We start from the raw sequence: 17,989 nt of genomic DNA on the forward strand, positions 1-17,989 counted from the left end.
ATATAAACAGAGGGAAGACAATGTGAAGACACAGGAGAATACCACCCAGAACCAAGGAATGGAGTGGCTATCGGAAGCCAGGAGGCCTGGAACCATTCCTTTTCTGACAGCCCTCTGAAAGAATCAACCCTGCCAACAACATGATCTCAGACTTCTGACCTCTAAAACAATGAGACAACACATTTCTGTCATTTAAGCCAATCGGCTTGTAGTACTTTGTTATGGCAGTCCTAGAAAACTCACATTTAAAAAAATTTTTTTTTTGAGATGGAGTCTCACTGTGTCGCCCAGGCTGGAGTGCAGTGGCTGGATCTCAGCTCACTGCAAGCTCCGCCTCCTGGGTTTACACCATTCTCCTGCCTCAGCCTCCTGAGTAGCTGGGACTACCGGCCCCCGCCACCTCGCCTGGCTAGTTTTTTGTATTTTTTAGTAGAGACGGGGTTTCACCGTGTTAGCTAGGATGGTCTTGATCTCCTGACCTCGTGATCTGCCCGTCTCGGCCTCCCGAAGTGCTGGGATTACAGGCTTGAGCCACCGCGCCTGGCCACATTTTTTTTTAAACAAAAAAATTGCATTTTCTTGATCTGATATCACATGTATGTAAGAACATGGTCCATACTCTTATTGAGATTGTAGTCAAGTGGAGGAAGCAAATGTCAAAGAAAAACAAAGGCACAAATATAAAATTCTAATATTCTATATGCTCAGGATGAGAAAGGTTCCTTTGAGAGAGATTTACAAGAGAGAACCTAATTTTTTATTGGGTTTCTTACATTCTGTGGAAGAGACAGATACTGTCCCTCTAAATGAGACTAAATGTTAGGTGAGGATGAGAAGGTGAGTGGTACAGATTTCCAGACTGTGCAGAGAGCACATGTGAAAGCTTTGAGGTTGACGTGTTTGAGAATAGTGAAGGCCAGTATGGTGCAATGCAGCGAGAGACAGAACAAATGAGAGGACTCGGGTCGGGGGATAAGCCAGGGACCAGACCAGTATCCACACTAAGAAGTTTCCACTTTAACCCAAAAGGAAGCCATCCTGAAGGGTTTTCCACAGGGCAAATGCATGAATCAATTTCAGTTTTCATAAAAAGGTCATTTTGGTTACCAAGTGGAAGATAAATGGTAAATATCTAAAAATGCTATGGGAACCATTTAAGAGGCCATTTACTGAGTTTAGTGACAGACAGTGATGGCATGGATGCAGTGGCAGCAGTGAAGACAGAAATGGGCAGGTGTGAACTGTATGTTGGAGACAGAACTGGGAATGTTTGATGAGTGATTCAACGTGGACCGGGTGAGGGAAAGGCGGTGTCTGGATCATGTCAGGTTTCATTCAGAAAATTGTGAAGTGGGGCTTACATGTCCTCTGGTGTGTGGAGCCTGGGTCAATGAACAGCCTTCAGTCACCGAGGCTGCTAGGAAGCAGTGTCCTTAGAGAAGAACCCAGCATTTTGCCGAGACATAGAGGTGGAAGAGTGTTCTTGGGGAAGACGTAAAGTACAAGCTATGTTTATAGTACAACCGTGGTTCTGGAGGGCGCGGTGGGAAGGGTTGAGATGGAGACAGAGGGGTTGGTTGGAGAACAGAAGATCAGGACCATGGAGGCTGAGAGAGTGCACATCAGGCTGTGCCTAATACTGCATGTTGGAAAGTGGGTCTCAGGAGAGTCCCTTAGTGCACTTGTGCTTGCTTGATCTTTTCTCTTTGTGCTCCTCAAAACTCAGGTCCTCTGTTCTTTCTCTATTCACTGATTTTCTGCTCTGTAGTTCTTTATGAGTCTTTCACAGATGTGCAATCTCAACCACATCATAAACATCCTGAAGCTGGAAAACAAGAGTCCATTGAAGTGGCATATATTCGATGCATTCTTGTGAATAAAACAAGGACAGACAGAGGCAAGCATGTGTTCCTAGTCCTGGCTATTTCACTCTCTAGTTGGAGAAGCAACATCTCTAGTTTTATTTCTTTAAATAGAGAAGGGGGTCTCACTATGTTGCCCATGCTGATCTTGAACGTCTGGCCTCAAGCAATCTTCTCACCTCGGCCTCCCAAAGTGCTGGGATTTCAGGCGCATGTCAACACACCTGGCCAATATCTGTAGTTTTAAATGTCTTTTTCTGTTATATGGGTCTAACAGTTCCTTAAATGTATGTTTTCTAAAGGACTGTCCTCAAGAATTACTTCATTTGGCCTTACAACAAGCCTTCTTGATAGGTGGGACTGATTGCACTGTGCACTCCACCCAGGCTGGAGTGCACAGTGCAATCATGGCTCACTGCAGCCTCAACCTCCTGGGTTCAGGTGATCCTCCCACCTCAGCCTCCTGAGTAGCTAGGACTACAGGCGCTCACTACCATGCCTGGCTAATTTTTGTATTTTTTGTGGAGACAGGGTTTTGCCATGTTGCCCAAGCTGGTCTTGAACTCCTGAGCTCAAGCACTCCACCCACCTTGGCCTCCCAAAGCGTTAGAATTAACAGGCATGAGCAACCGCACCCGGCCAGGTGTACAATCTTCTTTACAAGTGAGGAAACTGATGGTCAGAGAGGTAAAGTAAGTGCTCTATTAAAAGCTTGTCAAGCTACTGCTTGCAGAGTCCAGACCAGAAAGACTTTCTGATTCTGGGTTTTGTGTTCTTCATACAATATCAGATAAAGTTGTTGAAAAACTTAAAACACTTCAAAAACTGTCAAACGCTGTTGACCTTTAGTCCCTCCAAGCAATAATTTTGTCATAAATTCTTTGTATGCCCCCCACTACCGGGCACACAGCATATGCCCAATGGGGAGCAATAAGACTCAGTGTTTTTCCCCAGGTCATGTTGCAGGTGTTATGGGGACTTGCTTTTTCCATGCTATTTTTGAGGAGTTCTTATTTTCCTAAAGAGATTGCAGCTATACCAGAATTGGGCAAGGCCACACTTCAGTACTTCTGTATATAGGAGTCAGGGAAGCCTGCTTGTAAGTCGCGTTGCTACCATTTAGGATCCATGCGAGCTTGGGAAAGTCATTTCTTCCACCGGAGACTCTTTATTTTTGCTTTTAAAATGGAGAGAATCATGCCTACCTGGATTTCGTGTGTGTGTAAGGTTGAAAAAAGCAAAAACCTTTTTGTCAACTACATAAGGCAGCCTTATGGTTCTCTGCACACTATAGGCATTTGTTAAGTGGATGTACAATGAAGATACACAGACACCTACACAGCATCCTACCAGGGCCGAGAATAGGGCTGCCTACACAGTGTACATGCAGTTGCTAGCATGCCTGTGGCACCCAGGAAGTGCGCTTTAATGAAGAGATGTCATGTTCAAACAGACAGTTTGCTGATTGGATTGCTCAGTGGAGCAGGCAGTTGTTCTTGTTCCAAAAGGTTCACTAGCCATGCAGCCCCCCATTTTTTCAAAGCTGCATAGAGAGTGACTTTCCCTTACACTGCAGCTGCTTCGTTGCTGATTGGTATGGCCACAAGGAGCGTCCTCTTGGCCCTCGTGGTCCTTGACTTGCTCTTCTATGTTCCACCAGGTAAAACGGAGTCCTCTCCTTGTAGAATTAGGAACAGTAAAGGGAAAGGTGTGAGGTTCTACAAGAGTGAAAAAAAGGCAGGACTTGGACACAGGAAGCTGCAACAGGGAGGAAGGTGAGCAGAGATGGACATGCTGGGCTGGTCCAGAGAATGAAGAAAAGATCCAAAGGACATAGAACAGGAGGTGGCTCTCTTCAGAAAAGAAACTGGTTATGGATTTTGCTCTGGGGAGTTGGTGAAGTTTGAGGGGAAGGCTGGACTGTTGGTATTGGCAGAAGTAGGGCAGAGCAAAAAGATGAGACTTTCAAAGAACAGGGAGGACTTGGGGGTGAGAAGGAGGCTGTTCTTTGAGGACTCTTAGAACTTGTCTTCCACAGTCAGCCACCCATGTTATTTTTCACTCATTTGGAAGCCAAGGTAAATTTTATACTGAGCAGACTCCACAGACACAGCTGGTTAAGATGTATTACATTAACTTATAGCATGATGAGGTCCTATGAAACATCAGTTTGAGAGGTCAGAATTTACATTCTCTGGACAGAAGCCAGCAACTTGGTGATAATGAGGAGTCTACTTCAGTCACTAAAGTGTAGGTTCTCAAAACTGTTTTGCTTGTGGTTTTCTGGGATCAGCAGAGAGCCCCTACCCATTGCCTCAAACCTTCATATATAAAGTGTATCACTCAAGGACCAAGTGTGAAGTGTTTAAAAGACAGATATGAGGCTGGACACGGTGGGTCACGCCTGCAATCCAAGCACTTTGGGAGGCTGAGTCGAGTGGATCACCTGAGGTCAGGAGTTCGAGACCAGTCTAGCCAACGTGGTGAAACCCCTTCTCCACTAAAAATACAAAATTAGCCGGGTGTGGTGGCGTGTGCCTGTCCCAGCTACTCGGGAAGCTGAGACAAGAGGATTGTTTGAACCCGGGAGGAGGAGGTTGCAGTGAGCTGAGATGGTGCCATTGCACTCCATCTCAAAAAAAAAAAAAAGAAAAAGAAAATGAAGATAGATACGAACGAGGACCATGTTGAGATGAGGGCTGATGCCCCGCATAGTGGGATCTCTGGACACTTTGCAATGCGTCTCTACTGGACTCTTTGTCCCCAGAAAGGTGCCTGAGGTCTAGCGAGCGCACGGTGGGCAAGTTTGCCTGCTAATGGCCCTTGACCATACCATATTGATTATTTTCACACGACAAAGGCTCAATCTATGGACTCGCAGAGGCACCTGGGTGGAGAAACTGATAAGACTTAGCATGCAAGAGTAGATGATTCAGTAGGGGCAACTCAGGGCCACCCTTATCCTCTTAAACTGCCTTCTTATTACCCCACCTCCACCCTTTGGTTTCCAGAGGCTCCCAGTTCTTAAGGTGTAGAAAAATTACTAGCAATAAATTTCTATATTTGTCTCAGGTATTTCAAACCATTTCACACTCATGCTCCCATGGGTGCAAAGTAACTTACAGCATGATGAGGTGCAAAGTACCCATGGGAGAATGGGTACTTCTTAAGTACCTTGTGATGAAGCACTTGACAAAAAGTCATGCAGAATGTTACTGGGGAATACAGGGATAGAACTGTAGGCTTCTAAAATTCCAGTTCAGGGATCTTTCTTTCTTTATGCTGATACTTTGAGAATCACAAACTGCCTCAGGTAGCTATTCCAGACCCTGCATGCCTCCTGGTATGGGACCTCCACAGGCTCCTGGGATGACTTTGATGTCTGAATGTTCTTTCTGAAGCAAATAGTCTCAAGCTGAAGATGTCGGGTCCTGTTAACTCCACATAGTTGATCAGTAATTCATGTAACTCATTGTGGGTTCATATAATGGCTTATAATAGGGCCCCTGGAAAACAAGGTAAGAGCAACTGAAAAGGGGCATCCAGCTATAAAATGTCTTGAGTATCTTCGATCATGTCTAATTCATCATTAAAAAGTGAAAAGTATGGTGTGAAGTCTAATTTATCCACGGCAACATGACACTGCAGGACACTAACTGTGCATTAACCTTTGTTTCTCTTGGTAGGTAGAAGTGGACCCAACGTCTACATACAAAAACTCTTTGCTTCATGTTGGCGACTGCAGGGTTCTTGCAGGCAAAAATGTTTAAAAAAAGAAGAATATCATATTTTGTGTGATACTACACGTTTATGCTGTGTAAACCCAAAACATTTACCTATACTGACTGGGTAATAGTTGTGAGTACCTGAAAGCTGTTGCTGATTTCCTCTGGGAACCCAGATCCCTCTCAGTTGCACCATTCGATTAAAACAATGGCTTTAGCCTATCAGTGTTCCCATGTCTGCTGTATTTCTCTCTATTTTTTCTCCTACAGAAATACTCTAATTCCCTGTGTTTAGTGCTTTTTCTTTTTATTAATTTATCGCTTCTTAAAAGTCTCTTAAGAACCTTTTGAAGTATAACATACAATTAAAACATGTACAAATCATGACTAAACATCATCCTGATGAATTGCACAAATTTAACACACCCATGTAACCAGCACCCTGCCCCCAAAAAGAATATTACAACATCCCAGGCACTACCAGTCACTACTACACACAAAATAATTCCTAGTCTGACTTTTAATAGGAAGGTCCTGACATCTATTTTTGAACTTTATATAAATGGAATTGTAGGTATTCCTTTGTGTCTGGCTTCTTCTACACTACACTACTTTTGTGAAGTTTATTAATCTGTTTCATGTAATTGTAGTTTATACTTCTCAATGGCACATTGTATTACACTGGGAAAGATATTACAATTTATTTGAATATTCTAAGTGAAGATGGTCTTATTTGTAGTTTCCAGTTTTTGCTTTTATAAATAGGGTTGTGGTGCAGGCATTTCTGTGGGGGTTATATAACTAGGAGAGAAATTGCTAGGGCACAGGCTATGCATACATTCAGTTTTAGTAAATACATGGCATCTGATTGTCTTCCAAATTGGTTGTACCAATTTATACTCTCATCCACAATGTCTGAGCATTCTTGTTGCTTTACATTCTTGTCCACATCTAGTATTTTACACCTTTAAAAAAATATTCTAGGGAGTATACAGTGATGACATATGGAGTTTAATTTGTGTTGCATGGATGACTAATGAAGCTGAGCACCTTTTCAGATGTTTATTGGCCTAAGATATCCTTATTTGTGATACGACCCTTCAAGACGTTTGCCCACTTTTCTATTGGATTGTCTAACTTGGGAACCTACTAAGGAACACTCGTAGTTTGATGTTGAAAACAATGAAGCGAAAGTCATATTGAAAATAAGTTGAAATATTGAGTATGTTATAGTTTGCAATGGACAAAGACGTTTTGTGCTGTTTAGGATGACCAGGCCACAAAAATGTTTGTATCCTTGAAAAATTAAGAATACTTTTCCCAAATGGTGGATTAGAGGAACTGCTAGCATACCTCTCCCACTTGGAAGGACAAAATGGTGTGTACAGATTCACATTGTGAACTGTTTTTCAAGAAACAACGCAATAACGGAACAGGAAAACCACAGGAATCTGTTGATGTTTTGAAGGAAGCAGGAGGCTGCAGCCTACACTGAGTCAGGCGAAGGGCTGCGAGTCCCCTGAGTGTGAGAGAGGGAATTTGCCTCTGCGATATACACCCCCACTAGGGATCCTGAAAGTCCAGGACACAAGGTGGGCGTGCTGAGGGGGAAGCCCTAACGCGACCTAACGCAGGAACCGACTTGGGGAGGGTTATGGAATATAAAGTATTCCATACTTTCAGGGGGAGACCCTTGCATGCACTTCCAGATCCCAGCGTGGACTGAGTGCAGCCATTCCTTACCGTTCCTCCCAGGAGGCCTTGCGGCCAGCTACGAAGTTCAGGCGCTGGCTGCAGGTTGAAAGAAGCTCCCAACGGGGTTACAATACAACCTCGGGTGGGGACGAACTTCCTTGGCCAGGGCTAGGGCGGGGGAGGGTGAAAAGTGGGCTGCAAGTGCAGGAGCCACAGGTGCAGGAGTTGTGGGTGCAGAAACTGCAATCGCAGGAGCCACCGGGGCACGCCGGCTTTGCAGCGGGCAGGGAGGGGGCGTGGCCTGAACGCCCGGACTGCGGTCTCTGCGGGGAAAGCTTATGACTCCCCGCAGCCGCCAGTTCTGATTACAGGCTGACTGGAACTCAGCTCGCTGCTTTCAGTGGAACACCGTGGGAGTGGATCTGCCTTGCCAAGTGGGTAGGAACTGTGGATTTTACCACCGCCCGCTACTCCCTACCCCTTGCACAGACTCTTCTATGGAGCAGGGGCAGCAATGCTCCACTCTGAAACATCAACCCAGTAGCCTGAGATCCGCTCCCATCCCCCAACACCCATAGAAGTTCCTGCTTTTTCTGCACATGGAGACCAGTGTGCAAGCCCGCCCGACCTAGCCCCTACCTAGCTTTGCCCCGCCACCCGCCCTGGTAACTCAACGCAAAGCACAGTCTCTTGGGCGCTACATGGCCCCACCCACGTCCGGAGAAACCAGAGTATCTCCCTCTGGGCAACACCAGGCAAGCAAAAATCCCACTGCTCTACCGCAGCTGCTGCTGTTTTGCAAGCGCCACCTCCTGGCTGGAGGCCAACCGACACAGTCCGTGACAGTATCTCCTGGTAGATTAACATTGCACCCAGAAAGGAGAAAACTGCTATGGGATCTCAGTTATCACCACTGCCTGCACCACTCTGGCTAACCAGGAGGTCCTGAGTCTGTCCACATGACCAGTTCATTACTACTGTAACCCGCATTCAAGAAAGCCAACTCACTAAGGCTATCAATAACCAAGGAATTTCACAGAGTCTGTGTCACAACCTTGCCACCACCATTAGACCTGGTGTTGCTACCCACTGATCCCTTGGAGACAGTCCCCAACACCAGCCTGGAGTGTGCCAACTTCTCTGGGCAGCTACACCCAGAGGAACAACAACACTCACAGTAATCTGGCTCCCAGGGACTCCCACTTGCAGGGGAAGGAGGAGTGCACCACATCAAGGGAACACTCTGTGGGACAAAAGAATCCAGGCGGCAGGCCTTGAGCATCAGATGGAAGGCTTCCTTCAGTAGAGGCACAGTTGAAGTGTTGGGCTCAGCAGGGAAGGTCTTCAGCTCTATCCCAACAGTCAGACAGCTCTGGTGCGCGTGAAGGGTCTTGGAGAAAAGGAGGTCTTTCTCATGTTGTCCACCACCATAGGCACAGTTGGGCTTCTCCCATGGGAGCTTAGTGTGGGTGCAACTACAGACAGTCTTCCTGGAACACATCCCCACAGGAGGAGCACCCTCTAGGTTCAAGGTTGCATGAGAGGCAGAGCCATAATTCCTTTCTATTTGGAATATCAACATTCCTACAGATGAAAAAAAGGTCATAAAAAAGGCCTGTCAGTCAGCTCCTGAACAGCAGGAACACTGGGACAGGAGCATGCCTGAGTGGTGGGTAACTTTCCTGGTGATCTGGCAGCAGGGCTGAGGTGGCTCCAACCCTTCCCCCAATAAGACCCCAGTTTAACTCACTGAGAGTTCCTCCAGCCTCCTCTGTCAAGCCTGGGACATCATTCACTCACCTGCTTTAGCCACAACTGGTTCCTACCCAGGGACACCTCCCCTACTGGCCTGAAGCCTGAACCATCAAATTAGTAAATAAAATACTGGGGGAAAATAAGTAAATAAATAAGTACACACTATGGGGGAATGGGATAAGCTTTAAGAGACCATTCCAACCCCATAGGACATAGTGAACTTGCTCACACACTGAGCACAATGCTACTACAACTAGCATATAAGAAAACCATCATACAAAAACTCTGTAACCAAGGGTCTTCACCCCCTAAAGCACCAAGAACTGAATTAGGCTATAATTAACTATAAGAATTAAAGTTTCATCCTTAAGGGGAAAAAAGAAATTTAAGAACAAACAAGCAAATAAACACAGTCATATCAAACATAAATTCAAGAATAATGAGAAGAAATAGTCGATCCAAATGAGAAGGAACCAGAAAAATAACTCTAGCAATATGACAAAACAAGGTGCTATAACACACCGAAAAGATCATACTAGCTCTCCAGCAATGGACTCAAGCCAAGATGAAATCTTTGAAATACCAGTTAAGAAATATGAAGATTATTAAGCTACTCAAGAAGATATTGGAGAAAGGTGAAAACCATCTTAAAGAAATTTAAAAAGCAGTTCAGGATGTGAATGAAAAATTTTCCAGAGAGATAGATATCATCAAGAAAAAAACAACTGGAACTTCTGGAAATGAAAGATACACTGAGGGAATTACAAAATACAGTGGAAAGTTTTAACAATAAACTAGAACATGTAGAATAAAGAATTTCAGAGCTCAAAAACAAGGTTTTTGAATTAACCCAATCAGACAAAAATAAAGAAAAATAATAAAAAGAAATGAACAAAGTCTCTAAGAAGTATGGGATTATGTAAAATGGCCAAACCTAAGAATTATTGGTGTTCCTGGGGAAGGAGAGAAAATGACAAGTCTGGAAAACCTATTTTAGGGAATAATTGAGGAAAACTTCCCTGGCCTGCCTGGAGATCTACATACGCAATTCCAAGAAGCTCAAAGAACTCCTAGAAAATTCATTATATGTTCACTAAGGTATATAGTCATCAGGCTATCTAAAGTTGACATGAAGGAAATAATTCTAAGAGCAGTAAGAAAAAAGCAGCAGTTAAATTACAAACAAATCCTATCAGACTAACAGCAGACTTCTCAGCAGAAACCTTAGAAGCCAGAGAGGATTGGGGTCATATCTTCAACCTCCTTAAACAGAACAACTGTCAGCCAAGAATTTTGTATCCTGCAAAACTAAGTTTCATAAATGGAGAAATAAAGTTATTTTCAGACAAACAAATGCTGAGGGAATTTGTCACTTCCAAATCAGCACTCCAAGAACTGCTATAAGGAGTTCTAAACTTTGAAACAAAAGCTCAATATACGTCAAAATAGAACTTGAAAACTGAAAACTCACAGGCCTATGAAACAGTAACACAATGAAAAAAACATATCTAGATAACAATTAACATGATGAAAAAAACAGCACTTCATATTTCAATATTAACATTGAATGTAAATGGCCTAAATGCTCCACTCAAAAGATACAGAATGGGAGAATGGATTAAAAGATCACAATCCAAATATCCACTGTCTTCAAGGGACTCATCTAACACAGAAGGATTCATACACACTCAAGGTAAAAGGGTGGGAAAAAGTATTCCATGCAAATGGGAATCAAAAGAGAGCAGGAGTAGCTATTCTTATATCAGGCAATGATGGGAAGGTGGGAGGTGTTGCCGATCCCTTATTATATCTTCCTCCCTTTGGAGTTTAGACACAACTGACCAGCATTAACATTAAAATAGTGATCTTAAGGCTGAGAAAACAGACTGTGGCAATAAGATGCCAAATTCCAACCTGAATCTGGTATAACATCACATGATAGATAGTGGGCCCCAGAGAAAATAAAAGTATTTTACCCTGAATTATATTTATTTGACATATTTTGAAATAGCCTTGCAAAACTGTCTCTTGTTGGGGAAATTTACATTCTGTAGAGAATCTCTTTCCCTTACGAGGGCTCTTCAGGAGAGTCTGACACTTTTTAACCCATTGCCCATTCAGAAAAAAAAAGTGCAGCTTGCCAGTGCTCATATGATTTTATATAACATGCTTTTTGAAGCTGATGCAAATCTTGCTGATTTTCAATGTGAAAATAAAATATAAAAACTGTTCTTGGAGTCATTTCTAAACAGAACTTGTCTCTAATCCTAATGCAACTGAAATGTATATGTTGCATTAGGATTAGAGACAGTAATATTCTCAGGGCAAACAGGAAATGGGTTAAGGTCCAATAAGAGATATTCACTTCTTTTCTCTCTGAAGGCTGCAAACTAGAGGCTTCATCTACATGACAGGGACCTTGGCTTCCACAATCCCACCCACTCCCTCCCACCTTACCTTACCTTAAATTAACTCAGGCTGACTTCAACTCTTTAGGCAGAGCTTAACTCCTTCATCCAAATGCCACCCAGGACATCTCTAAATCCACCTATGACCTGGAAGCTCACCTCCCCCTGCTTTGAGATGTCCTGCTTTTCTGGGCTGAACCAATGTATATCTTACATGCGTTGATTTATGTCTTTCCTTGTAACTTCTGTCTCCCTAAAGTGCATACAATTAAGCTGTAACCCAACTACCTTGGGCACATGTCCTCAGCACCTCCTGAGGCTGTGTCATTGGCCATGGTTCTTAACTTTGACAAAAGAAACCTCTAAATTGACTGGCTAAAATTCGAATAATTTTAGCAGGTGCCAATGTCTAGGGAATATCCCTGATTGCCTGGTCCTTGGGTGATTAGGGTGAGTGGATAGGGTCCCATAGTATGAAGGCCTGATAAAGGAGGTGGTTGAGGTGTGGACTGTGAATTGGTTTGTTTGAAAAACACACTGTGGGCAAGTAGGTTTGAAAAGTATACTGTCTCTAGGAATTGGCTAACTCTGCGAGTGGCAGACCCTCCAGGTTCAACAAGGCTTCAGATGTCAAATGATCAGAATACAAAAAATATAAGATGCTCTCTCTGCCTTTTAGAACTGCTGTAGCAAAATTTCTTAGTTGGGGTGGCTTAGAAACAATAGAACTTTATTTCACCTTTCTAGAGATGGGAAGTTTAAGATGAAGGCACTGGCAGATTTGGCTTCTGGTGAAGAACCTCTTCCTGGTTCATAGATGGTGGCTTCTTACTGTGTCCTCACATGTGGAAGGGATTTGGGATCTCTCTGGGGACTCTTTTATAATAAGGGCACCAGGGCAGGCGCGGTGGCTCAGGCCTGTAATCCTGGTACTTTGGGAGGCTGAGGAGTGCAGATTGCCTGAGCTCAGAAGTTTGAGACCATACTGGGCAACATGGTGAAACCCTGTCTCTACTAAATTACAAAAAAATTAGCCAGGCGTGGTGGCGTGCACCTGTTGTACCAGCTACTTGGGAAGCTGAGGCAGGAGAATTGCTGGAACCTGGGAGATGGAGGTTGCAGTCAGCTGAGATTGAGCCACTGTACTCCAGCCTAGGCAACAGAACAAGACTCCGTCTCCAATAAATAAATAATAAATAAATAAACAGGGCACCAGATCCATTTATAGAAGCAGAGAGTAGAATGGTGGTTGTCAGGGGTTGGATGTGGGTTAAATGGGATGATATTTGTCAAATAGTACAAACTTTCAGCTGTAAGATGAATATGTTCTGGGGATAAAATGTATGGCATGGTGACTATAGTTAATAATACTGTATTGTTTGCTTGAAATTTGTTAAGAAAATAAATTTTAAGTGTCCTCTTCCCTACAAATGGTAACTATGGGTGGTAAGGGATGTGCTATTTAATTTGATTGTAGTAATCATTACACAGTGCATATGTATATCAAGCCATGTCCTGCACCTTGAATATATAATTTTTATTTGTCAATCATACCTCAATAAAACTGGAAAAAATGTCAAAAATTAGCTCTAAGTAAAAATGAGTTTCCCTAAAGACAGAGCTTGTTCTTACCCTTGAGGCTTCTCAGAATCTCTATTACAAATTCTAGACATTCCAGATAAATTCTAGATGTTGCTTTTAGACAATGCAGTTTTCACTACTGAATGAGTAAGATTTCAGGGAGCGATATTCAGAAAGAATTTTGAAGACAGTTTGCTTCATATTGTGACGAATCCCTTCCCCATTTTGTTTCTATACAGATGGATTTGGTAAATACTTACATTATTTTTTTAAAAAGGTTTGGATCTTGGAATTGGGTTTCTTTTGGAAGTGTCAATGTACAGAGACTAACCAAAGTTAGTGAATATCTGTTCAGGTTCCTTTAGCAAAGCTGGAGGGTGTGCATATAACATACACACTTTCTCTCAAAAGAATAACATTTGCAGCTACCTTGGTTGTTACAGAGTTCATTTCCTGACAGGGTATATGGCTTGTCAACGGTAAGGTGAAGGCAGTGCAGGATTAGCAAATTTCTGTGCGAAGGAGCAGGGAGGTGGGATATGCCGGTTTAATATTGGCTAGCGCGAATAATAGAGCAGAGTCTGAGGCATAGAGATTGCCTGGCCCTGATGTAATAGCCTTATTTTGATATCTTGTAGCAGTGGAAAGTTCTGTCCACGCAGGACTTAACCAGATTCCAGAGAGTACTTTCTAGCATAGAAACGTAGACTCTCTCCCTGGCTTTGGGGACCAGCTTTCTAATTAGTCTGTAAAGTGTCGTTACACCTCATTCTTGAGATTGTCAGCAGGCTAGATTGTTTTCAGGTTTCTCTTTATCTGTATGTGTAGAGAACTTGCACCCAACTAGGAGGAGTGGGATGAAAAGCAAGCCTAAGGCTGTCCAGGATGTTATGAGGCCAATGTTTCAGAAGATTTGGTGCTCTTCAGGTAGGGACCCCTCTGCCTCTCTCAGAGTCTGACAGTTTTCCTGGCCATGTCTGGATGCATTATTTACTCTGCACACTTAGTAACCATAGCTACAATTCCAGGCCATCTCTGATCCCACTCAATTTTAACCAAACTTCTCTACAGTCTACATAGGGAGTCTGGGCCTCTGAGAGGAATCATTCTACTGGATTTTTGGTGTGTTCCTCTCCCAAGACACCAACACTGAATTTACTCAAAGGTTGGACATTTGCTGGAAGTACAGAACTCCTTACAACCCCTCATGCTTTTTCACCCTCTGTTCTCTTTTCATCCCTTCCCAGCAGCCATGTGTGGTTGGGCAGGCAGTACTGTCATCTCAGCCCCGGAACTAAGACGCTGTATCCTTATCCTTCTAGCAGATCAGCAACTGGCTATTGTGGCAAGAGCCCCACACTCTCACTCCCACATCATTAGAGAGCCTGAGCTCTATCCAGCACTGAAGATCATGAAAGTTGCTCCACAACCAGAATCTACTCTCCTTTGCCACCTACTCTTTATCCTGAGCAGCAGATACAGAACTCACACATTCATGCATCCATTAGCGTGAATGTTGTTGAAAAACCAGGCAAGAATTCACCAGTGTAGCCAGTAGGGCCAGCAGCACCACGACACAAGTTGCTACGTTTTCCTGTTACACATTCATAAAGTTGATTGGTAAAGAAAACCATGAGCCCAAATGGATTTAGGCAGTTTATTAGTTGCACATATAGTAAAGCAAGATCAACATGGTGTTAGCTCTTAAGCCACAGGATGACACCCATCCAGAGGGGTCAGATGATGGGCAGCAGAGGTTGATTGCTAAGGAACCAACACTAAACCACAGGACCGCAGTCTTATAGCCTGTAGCTGAACCCTGGGGGCTCAGGTGGGAAGTTCCATTGCTCAACTGAAACTAGGGAGGTGGATGAGAAATTACCCTATGCCAGCCCATCACAAGATGGCCTTTCTTCTTCTGTTTCAAAGGAACTTCAGGGTCAGACTCAGTCCAGACTTGGGCCAGCCTATAGTTAAGCCCTGCCTATGTGGCTTATGTGAGAGATGTACAAGGTTGTCAGAAGGCCATGGCAAATCTGCTTCTCTAAAGTCGGGAATGTCACAGAAATGGGAAATGGGAAGCTGAAGAGAAGGTAGGACATGACTTAAGTGTCAAAAGTTGTTTCTCTTGAAGCCTCTCTAAACAATAAGAATATCCTCTATGATTAGAGGGAGAAACAGGTGCTGATGAGCACACTGGACATCACTTTGAAGTGAGAAAATATCTTCTACATTGTTTTTCTGAAAAATCTAGCTCTTTTAAAGAAGGTTACAGCTCAGCTCTTTAAATTTAAGACCATAGGAGTCTGCTGGCTTATAAAAATGCTAAAAACCAGTAGTCATGGACACAACATGGTGTCACAGTTTGGTCTAAATTCTCTGGTTTTGTGAAAGATGGCAGTATCAAGGGCCTTCAGGATAGTGTCCATTAGCTGGTTTCTCATGTCAGGGTGCAGGATTTCCTGTGACACAGCACTCCAGCTGAAACATACAGTAGGCAACTAACATTTCACTCTCATAGCATTCAAGTCTGCAGATGCCATTTTTATAGCATTTCTTGTGCATTTCTGATGGTAATGAATTTATACCTGGAAGGAAAATTAATAGAAAGATAATTCACTACAGGCCTTTTTGGACCATAAAATTACTAGTCCCTCAATTTTTATCCAAGTGGATTCTAAGGAGATTTGGTTATGATAATTGATCCTGTAACTGAAAAAATTAATTAGTGGTAGGGGCTGAATTGTGTCACCCCAAAATTCATATGCTGAAACCCTAATCCCTGATGTGACTGTCTTTGGAGATAGGGCCTTCAGGAAGTAATGTAAGTTAAATGAGGTCATGATGGTGGAGCCCTAATCCAATAAGATTGATAGGTTAATCCAATAGGATTGATGGTCTTATTAGTGAAGGTCACAGCAAAAAGATGGCCATCTACAAGCTTGGAAGCAAGCCCTCATCAGAAATGGAATCAGCTAGCACCTGGATCTTGGTTTTCCCATCTTCTGGAACAATGAGAAAATAAATTTTGTCTAAGCCACAGTCTGCGGAATTTTGTTATGGCAGCCCAAGCTGACTAAAACAACTAATAACTTGGAAGTTTCCCTTAATTGATCAATGAATAAAACCCAAACAATCAAGCTAACTATTCACATAGTCATTCACTCATTATTTTTTAAATAATTACTTACTCATTATTATTCATAAACCAATTTTTATAAATCCTGTAAATCAAGGACAGTTGGGGTACAGATTTGAGTATGATATAGACCCTAACCTCAGTGAATTTTCATTCTAGACAAAAAGAGAAGAAATACAAAATATCTCTGAGAGACAAAAAACATGACAAGTGCAATGATGTATTTGCAACGTGGAATAGTCTTGTGAGTTTGGAGGAGGATGAAATCAATTCTGAAGATTTAAGAAGTCTTATTGAGCTCAAGGAATCTGTAGAAATTTTGAGCAAACACACACCCTATCTGAGTCATAATGACTTGAAGGATAATTGTCCTACAGGAACAAGAAGGGATCAGTGTTACTTAGTTGGCAAGACAGAAGCCCTAGAGGACAATCTGTAACACCTTTGGGAAGATGAAATATAACAGTCTATAAAATGAGACAAGAAATTTCTATGGAAATGACAAGTTAGGAGAATGCAAAAGGAATTGAAAGAATATTGCACACTAGATGGGGTTCTTTGTCTGGAGGCTACAAATCCATTGCCATAAACCATGGTGGAATTGGTTCCATCAACAACTTTAAGAGGCCGTGATCCCATGAATTCTTAAATTTAGTCTGGTGAGTCACATGACCTGAACATCTAATTCATTTGCCTGGAGAATACTTCAGGTGAATACTTCAGTCCGTCTAGGTAGAAGAACCAATCTGACTGCACTAATTCAGTAACACTGAGTGAAAAGAATTTTCAAGGTGAGATTTCTAAAGTCAGAAAGGATATGGTGAAGCTAGAGTACAGGGCCACTCGGCTCCCTGGCTGCTCTCATCTGATCGGGCATTTCTTCTATCACAGAAAGCTCAGTGATTCTCTTGAAACTAGAAGTTCTAAATCTGTTTCCTCATGTAACTAATAGATGCACAAATAGTAAATTAACTGTAGGAAATTTCAGTATATTAGAAAATGAACAAATTGTGTTCACTGTTCTCTGGTTTTGACTATTAGATACATTTTTGAATTAGAGACAAAATACAGCAGGAAAATAGGATGGGCATTACTGATGAAAATACAATGATAGCTCTCATGAGCCAGGTACTTTTCATATTATGTATAGACATATTCCATACATGATCTGATTTAATCCTTGTAAGACTCTTCATTTCCATTTTTTAAAGGAAGAAACTAAGGCTCATTGGTGCTGATCAGTTCAACCAAAAAAGAAAAACATAAAATAAAATAAAAAAGAAACTAAGGCTCAGAGAAGCTTAGACCTTTGTCCAAAGTTATATAGTTAACAAGTTGGAGAGCCAGATTCAAGCCCAGGTCTTGCTGACATCAAAACTGGTTGATGCTTTTTTCTACTTTGAAAATTAAAGGGACCATGGGAGGAGTATGTTTATTGGGTTGTTTAGTGGAATTGTTCTTCTATATGAAGCACCCCTACCCCCCAAAATATGCCAGTTTTACCTGCCAGCACTGGATCCCAAAGGAAAAGAAAGACAAGCATAATGAGGAGAGGCTTCATGGCCGGGAGCTTCTGTTGCGGAGGCTAGTGGCAGGGTCTGACATTGGCTGTCAGGGAATAGAGAGAAGAGATTGAGCACACAGTCCTGTACAGAACTCTCAGGTCTGGGGTATGCCTCGCTTCAGGTAGATATGCTACACTGAACACCCCTGAGGCAGCTGTGTTGGCAATGCTCATCTGAGGACAAAAATGGACAGCCCTTTCTAGTTTGACAGCTTTTCCTATTGACAAAGACACTGTTCTCCCACCCAGGTTTCCCAAAA

General features: G+C 42.8%; 3 protein-coding genes across 6 annotated transcripts in view; 1 reads left to right on the forward strand and 2 right to left on the reverse strand.

The window, feature by feature from the left end:
- Nucleotides 1-5,774, forward strand: part of LOC112428261 (defensin beta 135) — a 23,198-nt gene extending 17,424 nt beyond the window's left edge. Inside the window, exons 1-2 of one of the 3 annotated variants that reach the window (XM_024795861.2) lie at nucleotides 3,459-3,522; nucleotides 5,549-5,774. In XM_024795861.2, coding sequence (XP_024651629.1) covers nucleotides 3,459-3,522; nucleotides 5,549-5,715 — 231 coding nt within the window. In that variant the 3' untranslated portion in view covers nucleotides 5,716-5,774. Of the gene's footprint in view, nucleotides 1-3,458; nucleotides 3,523-5,548 lie in introns of those variants that run through there. The other 2 variants (XR_011607274.1, XM_071068656.1) reach the window with 2 other exon arrangements.
- The window catches only part of LOC105491190 (defensin beta 136), a 16,704-nt gene extending 8,797 nt beyond the window's left edge, over nucleotides 1-7,907 (reverse strand). Inside the window, exons 1-2 of one of the 2 annotated variants that reach the window (XR_011607273.1) lie at nucleotides 7,331-7,907; nucleotides 3,494-5,368 (exon numbers count right to left, since the gene is read on the reverse strand). The gene's annotated coding sequence lies outside the window, so the exon portion shown is untranslated. Of the gene's footprint in view, nucleotides 1-3,493; nucleotides 5,369-7,330 lie in introns of those variants that run through there. The other variant, XM_011757371.2, reaches the window with a different exon arrangement.
- A 7,564-nt stretch (nucleotides 7,908-15,471) lies between these two features.
- On the reverse strand, nucleotides 15,472-17,726 carry LOC112428262 (defensin beta 134). The gene is made up of 2 exons (XM_024795862.2): nucleotides 17,669-17,726; nucleotides 15,472-15,614 (listed from the first exon to the last, which is right to left on the reverse strand). Exons 1-2 carry the CDS (start codon nucleotides 17,724-17,726, stop codon nucleotides 15,472-15,474), a joined length of 201 nt encoding a protein of 66 aa, XP_024651630.1.
- Between the last annotated feature and the right edge of the window lie 263 nt (nucleotides 17,727-17,989).

This window comes from Macaca nemestrina, chromosome 8 (assembly GCF_043159975.1).
Source record: "Macaca nemestrina isolate mMacNem1 chromosome 8, mMacNem.hap1, whole genome shotgun sequence".
In the NCBI taxonomy this organism is placed as follows: Eukaryota; Metazoa; Chordata; class Mammalia; order Primates; family Cercopithecidae; genus Macaca; species Macaca nemestrina.